The following is an 18,102-nucleotide window of genomic DNA, read 5'->3' as shown; positions in this document are numbered from 1 at the left end:
ACTACACAGCAGTTTTGACCTTCATTTCCCTCCCATCCAAGAACCAAAGCCTTACCTGCACAAACACCTCTCAGAATCATTAAAACAGTCACACTGCCTGTTGCCAACTAAATTTTCTTCTCTCTGATTTGAACAATTTTGCTTCCTTGCTTCTCCTCTCAAATCTCTGAGAAGATTTGCAAACTAAAACTGATGCTTTCCATCAGCATTTAACCTATGTAATGCTTTCAAGGTTATTGTTCAGGGTTATGGCACGTCATCTGAGAAGCCTGGCATGATTTGGAAGTTAAACAGTGATAGAGGCCAGGACTAAAGTTACCCAGACATCTTAAGAAAGAGAGACACAAACCAATTACACAATCATGACTTATGGGTGTTTATGTTATTCTGAAAGGGAAGTGAATCCATGCCTTGGCATTACTTACACTGCAGAAGAATGCTAAAAATGCTGTGCTTGACCATTTCAAGCCCGAATACTTGAAGGAGGGGGTTGTCTTATATCTTTTATCTTGTACCTACCATACTGTCAGACAACAGAATTTTAAATATCATTCTGGGAAACTAACCACAAAAGTGCTATTTTATAGTGCAGAACGTGTGTCATTTACTTCAAGGGAACAACCCCTTCCAGTATAAAGAAGAGGAAAATAAAATGCTGAACTTTAGAAAAGATAAATTAGGCAAACTAGTTTACTGAGGGAAAAATAAAGATGCAGTACAAATAGACTAGAAATGTACATTTGAATTCAATCAGTTTAGGCAAATAAGGAGGAGGGGGAGGGAGGCAAGAAAACTGCTCAGAGGAAACATTTCACAAGTGGCCTAAAGAATATGTGGAGATGAAAAATGAAACTCATTATTAACTGAAGAGTTGCAGAAAAGATGTAGCTATGGTGGAAGGGATGAAACATAAAACACCGAAATGGAAAATCAGGGAAAAAAAGAAAACAATTTAAGATCAGAGTTAAAAACAAGCAAAATTGTTGATAGTTTTTAAGTTGGACTAAACTGAGATACATTAGTCAATAGTGATGGCAACACACAGACAGCCTTTCAATTTTTCAAAGCATGAGAGCATTTTCTCTGATACTCAGCTAATTGAGGATTTAGCATAAGTAATACAGACGCAATCACTAGAAAAACGGACACAGGCTTTAGTGATTAGTCTACCCAGAAAGTGACATAGCATGCTTTTATCACAATTTTTCAACATTACTATATATGTTACTATTATATTAATGGCCAAGTAAAACAGAGTTACCAATATGGGGTGCCAATGAATGATTTCCTTTTGGCAATTGTAGCTGTTATCTGTGCAGATACTCCAAAATCAGCTATTCAGGAAACAAAAACAAAACCAAAATGACAGTTAATAACGACTGTGTGGCTAATTAATTGTTAATGACCATAAGTTTGCTTTCCTCACTGTGAGTTTCTTAAATATACTGGAAATATTTAACAAAAAATAAATAACAGAAGCAAATAATGGAAAGTTGGTCTATCTCAGATACCATTGGCCAGCTCCTCTCAGTCACCTGCCAAGTATGCAGGCTGCACACAAACATGCCCCTCATCAATAGAGAGGCATGTTTCTTCTGTGCAAGCCCAATCAAGAAAGACCAGGCTTGCATAAAAGTCCTAAGAGTTACATGCAGTGTTTTAATATGATAAAATAGATAATTTATTATTATCCAAAAGATTCTTTCAGATAACCTTTCAAAGTACATTTCAATAAAAATTTCTAATGGTACATTAAAGATTTCTAAAAACCTGTGATTTGATTTTTACCTGCCCTATACATTAGAAAGTGTTTTACCTCAGTATTCTAAAACTACTCCAATTACTCCTCAGATACTAATTGGATGGTGCAGTTAAGATGTTACCAGCAAGGGAAGAAGAATTCTGATGCCCACTAATTCTTTACATGAACGACTACATCATTAAACAAAATACAGGAGACTGCTTCTTACAGCACATAAAAATCTGTTATTAACACTAAACTGTATTAACTCACCTAATTTTACATGTCCATTATCTGTTAAAAGGATGTTTGCTCCCTTAAAAGAAAAAAGTAAGCACACTTGAATTAAAACACGCAGATTTCTCCGATACTGTATTAAAAAGTAATTACGTGAGATCTTGCCCAAAGACAAACAAAGGAACACATGTTCAAGAAATCTGCAGCTTTACCAAGGAAATAGTTGTGAAATTAGCAAGTTGCCATTCTATTATATAAAGAAACTGGGATATACAGGGTTTCTCATTCATTTTTAGTTAGTACTCTTTAGCCTATGGTACAACACAGTATCCGTTGCACACAAAACCTCTTTCAAAAAGCAGAATATGATTATTTGCCTATGCTGATGAATTCTTACTTTCTTCTATTTACACTGACTGAAAGGAAATAGGAACTCTAAAGGTCAAAGAGGAAGTGATTTTCTTTTCATATGTAGGAGCTGGTTTTGTCTTGTTTGAGAGCCATGATAATTATAACTACAGCCTTAAGGACCTGCCTTGATATTCAAGTGCTTAGAAAAACTATTTCCGTCCTTATGCAACAGACTGTTAGTGCTAGATCTGAAGAGTTAGCTGTTGTGTGGCTCTATGGACCACTCACTTCAGCTTAATAATCAAAACTAACCCAAAGAGGTAGTTGGTACTAAAACATTATGACATAAAAGGACTGAGAACAAACCTGGTTTCACAACTGAAACCAGGTACAGGTTGAGTTGTGTGGAGGCTGGAGCTGGCTCCAAATGACAGCTCTGCCCCATAAATTAGACAGAAAGGCAGCATGGATAGTCCTCCAAAAACCTATGTTTTTACAGATTATGGCTTTTCAGGAAGAAGGAAGTCAGGCCTGCAGTAAAATGCACCTTATTTTGGCAAATGTTGCACAAGTATAGTTAATGAGCCTTATAAATGGAGCTTTGTAAATAGTGTGACAGTCCAGTTAGCATGCTCTTAACTTTTTTCACCTTTCAAAACTAACAGAACAGATACCCTAAATACATAACTTAGCTACCAATGAAAGCAAACATAATTCAACAGTCAGGAGATCTCTTGATGAAGATTGTATTTTTCCATACTAATGAGAAATGCCTTTTTTTCTTTTTAATATAAAAAAATTCTCCATGTAACCACTGTAAGCATTTTTTAGCAGCAGATCCGTTTCTAAATCAGTATCTATGCACTGTATCCTTACAAGCACCATTTTGCATACTATAATGTTTAATTTTTGTGCCAAAGTAGTCTTTCATTCAGAAATTATTTTTTATGATTTTTCAAAACCCCAAATATCCTTCTGCAGTCAATGGGAACAACTTGGAATCAGGCTGCATTAAGGCTTCTGCAGTTGGAGCTACTATGTACACTGCATCCCTAGTCTGAAAACAGAACAAAACAAACAAAACCAACCCCCCACACAACACAAAAGAATATGATAATTTACTGTTAGATTTCCAGGAGAAAGCATGCCAAGTTTAAGCTGCAGTGTGAGCAAGGAAGAGTTTGGAAAGGCAAAGAGTAGGTAGTAAAATTTCAGGGAAAAAAGTCAACAAGAAGCTCTAGAATGAAACTCTGTGTCAGAAAAGGATAGCTTTGATTCAGCTTTGTTAAGATGAAGGTTTAAGTAAGTCAGTGTTAAGAGCCTGATTTGCAGTACCTTGTCTAATTTTAGCATGCAAAGGAGGAGACAGAAGTAGCCTGAAGGAACCATCCAGAACTGCAGCCTGCAGATTGGACTGCAATCTGCTCACCAAGAAAAGCAACAAGAAACCAGAGCAATATCTCTGCTCACCAGTTGGCTCCAAGAGAAGCTTTAGAAGAGAAGCTTGAAAGCTCCATCAAGCTTCTTGGAAAGGTGTGGGAAAGATCAAACCTTTCCTCTTGCATAGAGCACACCCTTACAGCCACGTGAACACACACTGCTGTGGACACAGGCTAATGCCTACATTTTACAGCACTGGTCTAAATTAATAGTATGTTTGCCTCCAATTAAAAGAACAAACTTTCCCAATGCAGGCATTTAAAGAAAGGTTCCCCCCCCCACCCTTCCCTTGGGCAGAAAAGTCTCTTTTATTCTAATAGATAGAAAAAACTACAATTTTTTTAAATATCCCTAAAATTGATAAAGAAACAGTAAAGACCCATTAGAGGTGATATAGCCTATTTTAGAAACATGAAAATTCCCTTTTTACTTACCTTTATATCTCTGTGCATTTTTCCTTTACTGTGAAGATAATATAGTCCCTGCATAAAATATTTAGATAATAATTTAGTCCCGTATTTTTCATCATAAACATTTCTTAATTACCAGACACATTTAGGATCCAATTCAATTATCTTAATGACTCACTGAAGAACATTATTACATTTCAGCATATTCAAACTGTATGTGCAAATTCAATATATGTAGTAGCATAATTTCTAAAACACAAGATAGATGGGAAGAACACCAGTCACCACATATTTTGTAAGAAAAGCATTCCCTGACAAAGTTTTCCTCTGGACATGGTAACCCTCCCCTTTTTATATCAATTTAATTACTTTTAAATTGCCTAACAGTCTTCTATTCAGCAGTCAGATCCCTGGATACCTAGTGCTAGTATAAGTAAGTGCAGCTATCATAACTGCAGTTATCTCCTATATCATTACACATTTCAATTAAGTCTAGAAGCATGCTAGCAGGCAGCACTTAAGGTCTAACACAGGAGTTCAACTCCAACTCATGGATTTCTGCAGAAGCATTAAGAGGTCTTTCTGGGTCTCGATGACAGTACCAAAGCATTTTAGGACTCAAATTAGAAACTCTAAGTTTAAATTCTGGAAGAATTCTATGAAACCGAATTCCTGCATGACAAATCACAGAGCATGCCACTTCTGACACTTCAAGCTTATCTCTAAAATTCTCTTCCAGGGTAAAACAACACATAAACATCTTCCTCGCTCTGAGGTCATGAACATAAACACTACATTTTCATGCTAGATACCCATGTCAAGATAAGATTTATTGGTTTTTTGCCAGCTTATGCAAGACATCATGGAATTGTCTGCAAAAATAAATAGGATTGTTTTCAACTGTCAGCCTTTTCATGGATGGTCCTAAATATATCAAAAGAAAAAATGAGTAAACAATTACTTACATGACTTGGTACTTGAGATTTTCAAGTGAACAAAATTGTACAAGTAGACAACAGTACCACTGAAGATACATTTTTGGAGTATATTTTTGTCAGTTCATGAAAAACAGAATGCAATGTAGCTGAACTGCTTATCAGTTATGAAATTTAACTCCTTAAATAAACTAAGAGAGAAAAACACCCCACTCACTGTTGTTTTAACCTGTTTCTCTGAAGGAAATGACTAACAATAGCCAGCTGGTCCAATGTTTTTTCATAGTCCTCACTGCAGGCATGCGTGCAGACCAAAAAATTGGACTAGATTTGGTTTTGGTACAGAGTGTAATGAATCAAAGCATCCACCAGACCATTGCAACTGGCGTTAGTTGGAAGAGTCCCATGTACACTTCTCACATTTAAATCTCTGGATGCTACTGGCACAGAGACCCAAACAACTCATTTTTACCACTGCCCTCTAAGAATGAGGTCATCATTTTCAAAAATGAATGCCTGGAGGCAGGTACTTTAAAGGTCATATTTGAAAGGACCTATATTTTGAGAATCAGCCTCACTGATTCCAACCAGAACTGATAGCAAGCGGGTTTTTTTGAAAACAAACCATTTAATAGGTTTCTAAATATCAGGATCAAACACTAGCTTTAGGCATTCAAGTGAAACTCCTGATTGATGGAAACTGATGGCAAAATTAACACTGCACAAATTACCATTATGGATGGACATATGGCCTATATTCTCAGACGTCTAACTAGGAAAAGTGACTGCTGCATTATAAGCTACAAGGTATCACAAACTATATACACAAAAATGGATAACACTTAAAAAATACAAAATAGCCAATTTTCTTCTCAGAAGGAATTTACACATTAACAAAAAAATCTTCACACACACACTAGAAAATCTTCTTTATGATTTCATAAATTCCATTCTAGACTACGACCAAAGGGCTGGAGCACCTCTCCTATGAAGTAAGGCTGAGAGAGTTGTATTGTTCAGCCTGGAGAAGAGAAGGCTATGGGGAGACCTCATTGCAGCCTTTCAATACTTAAAGGGGGCTTACAAGAAAGATGGGGACAAGCTTTTTAGCTTCCAATACCTAAAAGGGGCCTACAAAAAATCTGGAGAAGGACTTTTTACAAGGACCTGTAGTGACAGGACAAAGGGGAATGGCTTTAACCTGACAGAGAAAAGATTTAGATGAGATATTAGGAAGCTATTCCCTGTGAGGGTGCTGAGGCACTGGCACAGGGTACCCAGAGACGCTGTGGCTGCCCCATCCCTGGCAGTGTTCAAGGCCAGGTTGGACACAGGGGCTTGGAGCAACCTGCTCTAGTGGAAGGTGTCCCTGCCCGTGGCAGGGGTTGGAACTGGATGAGCTTTAAGGTCCCTTCCAACCCAAACCAGTCTGTGATTCTATAACAACAAAAAGGATTTAAAGGTTCAAAACTCAAAACACTCTCAGATGTCACATCTTCACTGTAAGGACAAAAGCCATGTCCTGTAAATCAGATGTTGGCGATCTCTGGCATAACACAGGGTGATGGCAAGTGGCATACAAGGGAGCTGGCTCAGGGACAGAGCTGTCTTGAGGGTGTTTGAGAGAGGCAGCAGCTCTAAACTGATGGCATTCAACAGATTTGCATTCACTAGAAGCCAAGAACTGCTCACATGTGGAAAGAAGACATCCACCAAAAAAGCCGTTTCTGATTAAGTCTTACTGGTGAACTGAGCCTTTAATTTAGGAAAGAAGAAATGAAAGCTAGCATACTCAATGAGAGGCTGGTGACTAACTTGAACGTCTTAAGTACACAGGCAATTTTTCTCTTCTTATCAGAGATGCAAAACAGTCTTCAAATCTTCCTTCAAACTTGCAATAACTAATTGGTACCAAAAAAAATGGAATAATAAATATGCTGCTTCCCCTCTTAAAACAATAAAACAAAAAACCCACAGCAGAATGATGACAGTTTTCTTTAAATGATCCAGGGTAATTTAAGGTTATGCAATTATGCAAACCAGTTCTAGGCTATTATACAAACCTCGTTTAAAGTCTGAGAAAAACGCTAAGCCACCCAAACACTGCACTTCCATGGCATCTCACACTTCTGTAACATTTATTTTTAGGTTTTAATACTTTTAATGTAAAAGTCAACCATAAAAACCTGCAAACATACTACCTGTAGTGTTTCTCTGCTAACATAGGCAATCTGCTGTTCTGAAAGTGGTCCAGTCACTGAAATGGAAGGGGAAAAAAAATTCTCTCAAAATCAGTTAAGATACTGCACATTCCAAAGCCATAATGCAATTACTTCCATTCACACTGATAGGATCTTACACTAGAAGTCTTGAAATAAATGTGCTTAGACTTTCCCCCAGATTGAGCACCACCAAACATTTATTAAAATCAAAAATGTGTAGTCCCATTGGAATGGAAACTCCTAACTCCCTCCATACACAAATCTCTAATTAAGAGGAAAAAGAAACAGAAGCAGTGATTTAATCACAGCTCTTTCCCCTGCACGAACCCATGTGTGCTGCTGTGCTGGGCTGGACAACCAACCCAGTGACTCAGAGCTGCAGCAAACTCTGCCCAGCCCCTTTTGAGCCCCAAGAAGTTCCTTTCACCATTTGTGACCTGCTCTCTCCTTCCATCCTTCCCACTGCCATGCGACCTGCTCTCAAGCTTTTCAACTCTTTCCTGCATGAGCTACCAAGCTGCTGCTCCTGCGTCTACAACACTATGCACCTTCTCAGACTTTCCCCCTGAGCAGGCTCAGCAGCTTCCTAACGAAAGGAGTCTTCCTCTACCTCCAGGGTCACACTTACTCGAGTCATTTAAAAGGAAAACAATTAAATACTGAACAACTCCATAAACTAAACACTGAATAACAAGCAAGGAATGGCCTATGACTTGTCCCCAGTCACTGGACTTTGATCCTGAAACTAAAGGATTTTAAGACCAGGAAATGCATTTCTCACTGCAAGCTTCTCAGGTTTTGCAGAGAAAACAAACAGAATAGTTGGATGGGGTTTCTCAAAGGAAACTGAAGGAGTAGGGTGTTAAACAAGATTTAAGTACCTAACTGCTCAGCTCCTACAAAACCCACAACCATAATATAAATTACTATCATGCAACACACATCTTCGAAATAGGTCTAGATCCACCTTCCTTTTTCTGAAAGTAAAGCTCCAAATGCACATAAAACTAAACGTATTAGCAGCCAGAGAACCTATTTCTAAGTACACATGTTTGAGAAAATTAATTCTGATTAATTTAAATGACTTAAGATTACAGAGGCCTTTAGGTTAACCAGAATAAGATCTTTTGGAATGTAATTAAAATCAGGAAAGAACCTTCCACCCTATTGGCAGTGAAGACAAAAATCAGCTGCAACAGGAAACTGCTCCTGTATGACATCTGTTGAGGCATTTACGAGGCATGAGCTCATTTCCCACTCTACAGGTGTTCCACATAACAAAGCCTATTAAACACGATGCTTCTATCAACACTAGCGAAGATGTAAAGGGTCAACAGGGCCACACTCAAGCGACTACACTGTAAGCATGGTGTGAACTTGCGAATGGGTGCCTTGTTTTAATTGCACCCAAGTTAAATAAAAATATAAGGTATACAAACCATTTGCACATAAGAGAAGAATGAAGATACTAACATATAAAATCTTTACAATTCAGAATATGGACAGATTGCCAGTCTGAAAAACATCACCTGAGAACTACACGGTCATTACTCACAGCATACTCCTTTCCTAAGCAAGTCTTAATTCCAGGGCAATAAAATCCCTCAAAACTGATTTTGTCCCTTGAAAACTAGCAATCAACTGATCCTCTCTTTATACTACAGATTAACACACAGCCCTTGTTTCTTTGACGACTCATTGCACCTAAACCTAAAGCAAAAACAGATTCCACCTTTGCTTCTCACATATCATGCATGCAGCACTAAAAAAAAAAAAATACCAAAAAAAAAAAACCAAAGAAAAAAAAAGGCCCTTGAGGCACTACTGCTATACAAATATACCAAAGATCACTGCTTACCAAGGACAAAAGCATCTGTGCTAACCAATCCACCTACCTAGGCACCTATAGACAGTGGTATAAATTATATTAAAGCAAAGTTCAAAAGCTCAGAAATAAAATGGCTATGAAGTAAGAAAGCACATCAGGATATAATGTTTATTTTTACAACGAAATAATCTGATTTTACAGCTGTTGAAAAGTAGTGATGGGTATATAGTAGTGATGGTTACTGCATGGAGTAACTTCTGCTGCTCAAAAAAAAAAACCAACACCCAAAAAACCCACTACAGCTAATTTTGTTTTAAAAACCAAACCTGATCCATTATGTAAATACATAAGCTAAAATTGACCTTCGATGAAGTATTATGGATACCACCTTTAGGATTCCTCCTCTCCAATTACAAAACACTGTAATCATCTCCATTTTTTTTGAAAGTAAGCTTTACTTAGATTTTAAGGAATTAAGTCTTGACGTACCATGATAAATATCCTGTAGAGAGCCACCTCCACAAAACTCCATGCAAATCCATAGCTTGTCTCGTCTAAAAAGGGAACAAAACCATTCATTAGCTGTCAGATTTGAAAACAGCACCTGTAAATTCAGAAGACTCAAATATTATAAATCACAACATAGCAAGCTTTGTATTACACAAAGTCAAATAATGAGTACGACTTAATCTTGACATGATAATTCATTGTCAAAATGGTAGCTAATGAAATACCCAAAATATTCCAGGGTTTATTGGAGTAATAGGAACAGTATTAGTGAAATGTGCACAATGATTTTTGTCCAAGATCTACTATGAAAGTGAAATATATTTTTACTGAGGAGAAAGAAAACAGATGTGGGGTTATATTTCTTCCTCATTTTCACTTCTCTTCCACTTTTTTCAGAGCAGAGGAATTAAAACAAAACAAAAAAACAAACAACCCCCAAACAAAAAGCCATAGGGATATCTCTCAACAAATGGAGTGAAACTCTAGTGCTCTAGTCAAAGCCAGGCAGAATGGAGCCCATGGTGTAGCCAAGTGACTTCTCAGATGAAGACTTTTCCCTTAAAAATAGCTATGGATATTTTTGGTGGCAGGGGTCAGAGGGAAGTTCTTTAGATTCCTCTTACTAAGGTGATCAGTTTGACTCACCATACCTCCATAAAAAGTGCTCTCCAAGAATAGACAACGGGCTGAAGGATTCAAAGGTATCTATTTTGGACCTAAGCATTCTATTTTTGCTTAGTATTTTTCACTGGTAAGCCAGATGTACCACATGTGGCTGCAGAAAAGTATTTTGGAGAGCAGGAAATCTGGGACTTACCTAAACATTCCTGGCCATCAAAACATGCAGGAAAGAAAAATCACATACAATCACCTTAGGCCAGATTGGGACACAGAACAACCAAAGGAAAGACTGGTGACTATTCTGCAGCTTGCCCATGAGCCCTGGTGTTGGATTTCTTGCATTCATTAGGTTCTGTTAGAATAACTGAGACACCCTTGTGGGCAATGCCAACATCCATGGAAGTGCTTTGCAAGGCAGTGGTGTAAGTGCTGAGCTTATCCCCTGAGCTGCAAATTGCAAATATTTCTAACCAGAAGATAACAGCTAGAATAGCTGCTGTTATAAGGAAGAACTGTCTTTCTTGGATCTCCTCCCTTTTTATGTCCATAGTCCACATGGTCCTCAAAACTATACTCTGACTGCTTCCTCTAGTGATGGCAAAGATATTGTCCAGGCATTACAGAGGTTTTAAGCAATGGGGGTCCCTGGCTGTTAACGCCATACATTTCTAGACGTTCATTAAACCATTGCTTGAAATAATATGAAGGCTTTCCACTGAAATAACTGATCAAAGTCAGACACAGAGGCAGTATGGCCACCTGCGAAAGAAAACAGAATTAACAACGGCAACAGGGGAACATGAGTGAGAAAGAAGCACTGAAGAGACAGACATCCACAAGCCCCTTGTTTATCATCCACAATTATGAGGACTCAGGGACACTTTTGGGGGCACTGGGCTCATGAAAGCCACTCTTTTCCATGCGGCTGCATCCTGTTTGATGCCAACAGCAGCACAGTGTAGAAGTGGGGAAAAAGCCAGGAGCACCCCAGCAGCCTTGGGACAGCAACAGAGCACCCACAAAGAGACAGGAAGTGGGTAAGTGTTGTAAATTCACACCTTCGCTTACTGGGCATTAACCTCCCAGTGTGGAAAAGCTCTACAGAAAAGGAAAAAAAAAGACTGCATTTCTAATTCTCTATCTAGCCTTTTATTACTGCGTCTAAGTGCTTTGAGACAGGTGAAGATCTATGTAATCAGCAGTAAGTGTATACAGTTGTCTCTGTCTGCAGACCATATGGCAAGCACAGCAAACAAAACAGAGACAGGATCAACAGTACTAGTTAGTGTCTGCAACTTAACAGCAAGGCAGAAATCCGACTGTCTGAAAAACCCCTATGTAAATAAAAGCAAAGAGTGGGGCACAGTATGCTGATAAGTGCCAAGTATGGGATGATGACATTCTTTTTACTGTTCTTAGCATTGAAAGATACTTAGAAAACAAGAGGTCAGACAACAGAGGCCTCAAAGACAGCCATTCAGTTGCCCAGACAAAAGAGAAGCACTACACAAAAGAAAAAGGAGGGGACCAAGGAAGAGCACAAAAGAATGCCTGAATATATACTTTATTTTCCAAAAAATTAATTCTGGGTCTACAAAGGTATATTTTGATACCCTGAGACAGGAGGCAAACTCTTTCTAAAGAGAAAGGACCCCCCGCCTGAACACAGCACTGTGAGAAGAGGCACTATTTCAATCTAAAAAATTTAAAGAAAGCTGAATACAAAAGTATTTGTTCACAATTTTTTTTTGCACATGAAATCTTAAAGTCATCAGAAACAGCTTTTTATTAGTTAATACTAAGCAACCTGTTCCCCCTATGACTAGTCTAAAAAAGCAGCTGGTAAGACAGTGCTTCTACAATGCAAATAATCTCACCTCCAGAAACAAACACAAATGGAACCATCACATTCTGGTCAGAAGTTCATATGTTAGAAAAACAGCTCAGGGTAATTTCAACAGCACTGCAGGGCCCCAACCCTCCCCCTCTGCCATTCCTCGCTTACTACTTTCTTCTAAATTTGTCTTCTGAAAAGGTTTATAACAATGACTTTCAGTTTTGTGGAACACGCCAGACAATGTCCCACATCAAGAAAAATGGTGACACAACTTCCTTCCCACTACTGCAGACAGGTACAAATAAAGTCATCACATCTTAACATACAAAAAGATGCTCTCTTCCCAGAGAAAGGCAGGCTTTGAGGTTGGGAGAAAGACTAAGGAGGTGCAATAGGAAGGTGAGATCACCATGTGACCCCAGCCATACAACTTTCAGATATGTAGCATCCATTTAAGAAGCTTAATCACTACAACACGGGAGCTTCCAAATACTGCTTTAGGAGATAATAGAATGGTTTGGGTTGGAAGGGATCTTAAAGCAAATCCAGTTCCAACCCCTTGCCATGGGCAGGGACACCTTCCATTAGACCAGGTTGCTCCAAGCCCCGTTCAACCTGGCCATGGACACTGCCAGGGATGGGGCAGCCACAGCTTCTCTGGGCACCCTGTGCCAGGACCTCAGCACCCTCACAGGGAAGAACTTCTGCCTAAGATCTCATCTCAATCTCCCTTCTGTCACTTTAAAGCCATTCCCCCTTGTCCTGTCCCCACATGCCCTTGTCAAAAGCTTTCTTGTAGGCCCACTTTAGCTATTGGATCATTAAGTCCCTTGCGAACTTTACCACTTGACAACCTGCACCCAGCTGTCAAACAGACTAGTAACTCCACAAATTCTCAAAAAAATTTAATATGACTTTAAGGTATGCAGTGGTATTAAGAACTGACTGCTCATGCACAAGAAGCCTGCCAGTACTGCACAGAACGGAAGCAATACACAGTTTATGTTAACCTTCAGATTAACCTTAAACATTCAAAGGTGAAGTACAGACACGCCTAGTTCAGAATACCAAGACCCTACATACACATATGCTCTATCTGTATGCACACCCACACAAACTTGCACATAATGCAGCTCACAGGCTAGCTCAGTGTTAATAAAAAGCATTCAAGCTGCCTAGACAAGCATCCTTCAAAGTATGGGATGCCAGAACAGCATGGCTTGTTGGTTTTATGTTCAGACTTTGATCCCTTCCTGCACATGTATACACAATAATGTGAGCAGTACACAATCACACACTCCTGGCCTCACTCAGCATAGCATGCAGATGGTGTTCCTCTAAAGGGCTAGTCAATGGCTTGCTTTCCTCTTCATTCTCATACTTTCAGTGCATTTCTACTTAATCTTATTCTGAAAATATATTTACTCTCGGAAACTTCCTTCATGCTCCACACTAAGCTATGCCTGTGAAGGACTAATGACCAGCTTTTCCACTAGAGACTATAGTGGAACACAGATTTCTAAATGACTATAAAGTGAATTCAAAACACAGATTCTACTGACCTGAATCACAACTGTCAGTATGCAATACTTTCGCTCATCAGACAAAAGCTAACAATTACCAAGAAAGATCCAGTGAACCCCATCAGTGATAAAACATTATTTCGGTGAGCATCCAGAGCTACTGAGAACACTGAACTCAAGAGGCAGGAGGATGAAACTCCTCAAGTCAGCATTAGTCAGCTAAGCTTCCGCACAAAACCTCAGCTTCTCTAGCATTTATTTCCAGGACTTTCTCTCTCCCCCAACACTGCCTCCAAGTTCTGGCGCACTCAACTTGTCCAATTTCAGTTTGCTCCAACTATGCAGGCTTTCAGCATTGAGGTCACCAAGAGCACGACAAAGTGCTCCACACTCACCATTTCAACATCCTGTCCCAGCTCATCCCAGAGCAAAACAAGGAACACAGCTCCCTAAGCAAGCCAGGGAGCACGTTAGCTCTTCTCTAGCTCTACAAACATGCACCAAACCAGACACTGCTGGCTAGAAAAGAAACAGTAACTGAGCTTTCCTAAGCTCTAGCTGATTTAGAATGAATGTAAAAGAAATGCAGTATTTCAGAAGATAACTTGGTCAAATTTGACAGGATTTTTAAACATAAAAGATGCACTCCAAATACAAGAGCCAAATTCTGTCCTATATTCCTGCTTCAAAGATGGTAATTTTTTCATTGAAAGGCTTTAATGTACCAAGATTTTTCACGTGAAAATACCTCCTATATTGTTCCACCCCCAAACCAAATGCACTTGGCCTATATTGCTGAAAAGCTTTTGGCTGGAGCAGCCAGCCATCATGGAGAGTTTCATCTGGAGTTGCTGAAGTCTAGTACTTGGTATCTTCCCATTATGAACAGGGTCTAGCAATCTTCACAACACACACAGACCCATAGAATTGTAGAATGCTTTGGGTTGGAAGGGACCTTAAAAGCTCATCTAGTTCCAACCTCCTGCCACAGGCAGGGACACCTTCCACCAGACCAGGTTGCTCAAAGCCCCATCCAACCTGGCCTTGAGCACTGCTAGGGATGGGGCATCCACAGAGCTACCATGTCCCACCTATACTGTCCCATGCACACAGAAGATATGCAAATGCCTGGCTGGAACAAGAAGCCTCTGCCATCAAGAGCATCATGACTTTTCAGAATCTTTTAAGAGCTTTGTATTACATTACATGATATACCTAAAATTATGTCATTAGGTTCACAAAATCCAGCATTAAAATTCTAGTCCTTGACTATTAAGCAATTGCTAGATCTAGCATAAAACATTTGTCAGGATGTATTAAAAAGAACTGTAATATCAAATGTTATTAGAAACTAGCTATCAACTTTCTCAATCATGAGACTTTGTATGGAGTATGAGTTTACTTGTTACAAAGTTAAGCACAATATCTTACAAAAGGAATTACACAAAAGAACGAGATGGACCAATCTACATATACTATATACATATACTAAACAACTCTGCAGCTCAAGAGAAAAAAAGATAGAAGAGTTGAAATATCAATCATTTCTAGATTTCAAAACAAATCCAAAACACAAATCACCAGCAGGCTTTCGAAAGGCTGCACAGTTCACACTCTAAGGTATTTCAATGCGAAACTGTCCTTAGAGCTTAACATAGCATTACTACTCTTAAGCAAGGAAAAAACCCAAGAATTTCTTCTCTCCTTATTTGCCCATAACATTCAATTTTGAGTTCTTCACTTTACATGACAAGAGTTAGAATATTTCTGAGAACTCTACCTGTATTATGCAGTCTTTATACTGCATGTAAGTTTTGCAAATTTGAGACATTTTATTGAAACAGATTTAAAAGATACTATACATACAGACTCTTTCTTCATACTTGTCATACTTGTGCTTAATTTTCCATTTATGTATTAAATTCAAAGCTTTTAAATGACAACTCATTTCCAAGGACACAGGACCACATGGCCACTGAAGGACTGTGCGAAGAGAAACATCATTTCTAGAGAGACGCTGTAGTAAACAGAACAGATTTTAAGGAAAAAAAAAAAAAATTATATACAAGTGGATAATACTTATTTGGCAAATTAACTTTTGCCTAAGTCACCTTATAGACCCATCCTTTACAAGCAGATAGAATGACATTTCCAAGCAAGCAAAAGAAACAAACTGTACCTGAGATAGCTGCCAAAATAAGCAACAATGTTTGGATGTTTACAGTCTTTCATCATAATGATTTCCTGCTGCACAACAGCAAAATCTTCTCCTGAAAAGCAGAAGAATGAATATTTTCATTGGCCTGGTTCATACCCACATCTCGATTAGACTTTCAGTACAAGTTTATAAAAGAAACATTTTGAGAAATTAAAATTAATTATCTGCATGTTTCACAGGCATAAAAAGCAGCTGTAAATCAATATTTATTAGCAAGGCCTTAATCATAAGTACCTATATTCTTAAGAAGTTTCATTCTGGTCATAGCTCTTTCTGAATCTTGGGGGGATTTATTTCCCCCCCCGCGACCCCACTGTGTCCATCTGTCCTGTCAATAGCCCAGGTTCTTAAAAAGATGACAAAACTTCGCTATTTTTGGCCACATGTCCAACACCCATTAGATTATCTTCCTGAGCAAAAAACCTCATTCAATAGTAGGCTTCTGCTGCAACTCCTCAGTAAACTTGGTAAGCACATGAATATATGCACTGTGCATATGCCCAGATAAAACACTAACACAGATGTGGCATTTACCACGTTTACTGTTTAGTACCTCCATTGTTCCTGTCCTTCTATAAAAGATTCTTACCAAATGTGTACACTAAGAAAATCATCCCATTTTTGGTATGAGAGTGTCATGCAAAGGTTTTATAGGAAAGTTGAAGAGAGAAGGCAAGAAATATCAAATAGAAGAGAATGATGGAAACAGATATTTGACAGCCTTTTTAATTAGGAAACACATGTCAAGTATTCTTTTGCAGTTCAGTATCTTAACACAGGGACTCCTCTGAAAAATGTCTTAGGCCATAAGGGCACGTAGTAGCAAGTTAGGTATATTATTTACAAAGTTCTTCTGATGTTTGTTTAGTTACTAGACAAACAAGGTTCACAAAAACCAAGTCATTCCTACTAATCTCAAGGACTTCATAGGTTAAATAAGTCTGAAGGCCTAAAATAACCATTTTACTTCATGAATAACTTCAGAGACTCTTTAAACAAGTTGAAAAAAACCAAGAAATTTCAACATATGTCAAAATTCCTTTAGATGTACTGCTGTAGCACTTTAGCATAATTCAAAGGAGCTTTTAAACCAGAAGCCAAAGCTATTGTCTTGAAAGTTGAATATAGACACTAAGCTCATATTTATCAGTTGTTGCAACCCAAAAATCACTTCTCAAATACGGCTGTTAATTTCAAATGTAACACAACAACTTCCAACAGAACTGGCCAAGCTATTACCTAAGAAAACACATTTTATGTTTCTCCCAAGGCATCAACATATTGGTGACCTATCCATGTGGTACCTTTTAAACCAGAAATCCGATATTCACATGTGTTTTTTTAACTGATAGCAAATTTCAAACCACAAGCTGCAAATTAACATCGCACCAGGCTGGCTGCTATCCGTGGTATTTTGTTGATGGCTTACTGTATCCTGGCCAGACCTGTAAACATGCAAACGCTGAAGAGCAAACTAGAAATCATTTTCACAGACGGACAGATACCTTTGAGAAAGGACAGGGTTTCTCCATTATTTGACCAGGGTATTATTAAATTATCATAATATTAATATTAAATTAGCATCAACTTTAGAGGAAGTGCCTAAACATTATTAAACCTTAATCTTCACACTCTTCCCCAATCTGCAAAACTTGCCAAGAAAGCCAGTGCCACAGTTGTGGCATGTGGACACTGCCTGTCTAAGGCTGAGTCAAACCACCTCTACTGCAACTGGAAGCAACTACAGAGAGAAACTAAGCTCGTTGAGCAAGCAGAGGGTAACTGAAGTGCATTCTCTGTGCACTTTCTTTGGCATTCAAAGGCTGCCAAAAATATTTAACTGCAAGATGCCAGTTGTCATCCCCGTCAGCACAGCTTGAGGGCAAGTTATCCCAGCTGCAGCGCATCCCCAGGCTCTGTTCACAGCTCAGCTAAATCACACAGCACAATTCTCTGAGCACAACCTATGTAACACACTAGTTTCTTTCCTGCATTAGCCCTCTCACATCCTCCCCCCATTACATCTTGAACTGGAACACCAACAGTTACAAGTTAAGCAAGAAGTCTGGACATTTTACTTCCCAAATGACTGCATTGTAATTCACCAAGGCTAGACATAGCAATAGAACAGCAACTGCAGGTGATATCTATAGGGCACATGTATTTTGTGAAATCACATCAGCACAGCTCCAGTGTACATCTAGCATACAGTGAGTCTTAACCAAAGAC

The 18,102-nt window shown here is 38.7% G+C and overlaps 1 protein-coding gene across 21 annotated transcripts in view; it reads right to left on the bottom strand.

Annotated features, from left to right (window-relative positions):
* The window catches only part of MAP4K3 (mitogen-activated protein kinase kinase kinase kinase 3), a 79,377-nt gene that overhangs the window by 50,407 nt on the left and 10,868 nt on the right, over positions 1-18,102 (bottom strand). For 15 of the 21 annotated variants that reach the window (XM_030490704.1, XM_030490708.1, XM_030490710.1 and 12 more), the window contains 6 exons: positions 15,835-15,925; positions 9,654-9,718; positions 7,316-7,371; positions 4,204-4,251; positions 2,015-2,057; positions 1,262-1,334 (listed from right to left, as the gene is read on the bottom strand). In XM_030490704.1, the coding sequence (XP_030346564.1) occupies positions 1,262-1,334; positions 2,015-2,057; positions 4,204-4,251; positions 7,316-7,371; positions 9,654-9,718; positions 15,835-15,925 (376 nt within the window). Of the gene's footprint in view, positions 1-1,261; positions 1,335-2,014; positions 2,058-4,203; positions 4,252-7,315; positions 7,372-9,653; positions 9,769-15,834; positions 15,926-18,102 lie in introns of those variants that run through there. The other 6 variants (XM_030490717.1, XM_032920031.1, XM_030490718.1 and 3 more) reach the window with 6 other exon arrangements.

Source organism: Strigops habroptila, chromosome 6 (assembly GCF_004027225.2).
Source record: "Strigops habroptila isolate Jane chromosome 6, bStrHab1.2.pri, whole genome shotgun sequence".
NCBI classification, from domain to species: Eukaryota; Metazoa; Chordata; class Aves; order Psittaciformes; family Psittacidae; genus Strigops; species Strigops habroptila.
The sequence above is the reverse complement of the archived record's forward strand: the minus strand, read 5'-3'. Positions and strand labels throughout refer to the sequence as shown.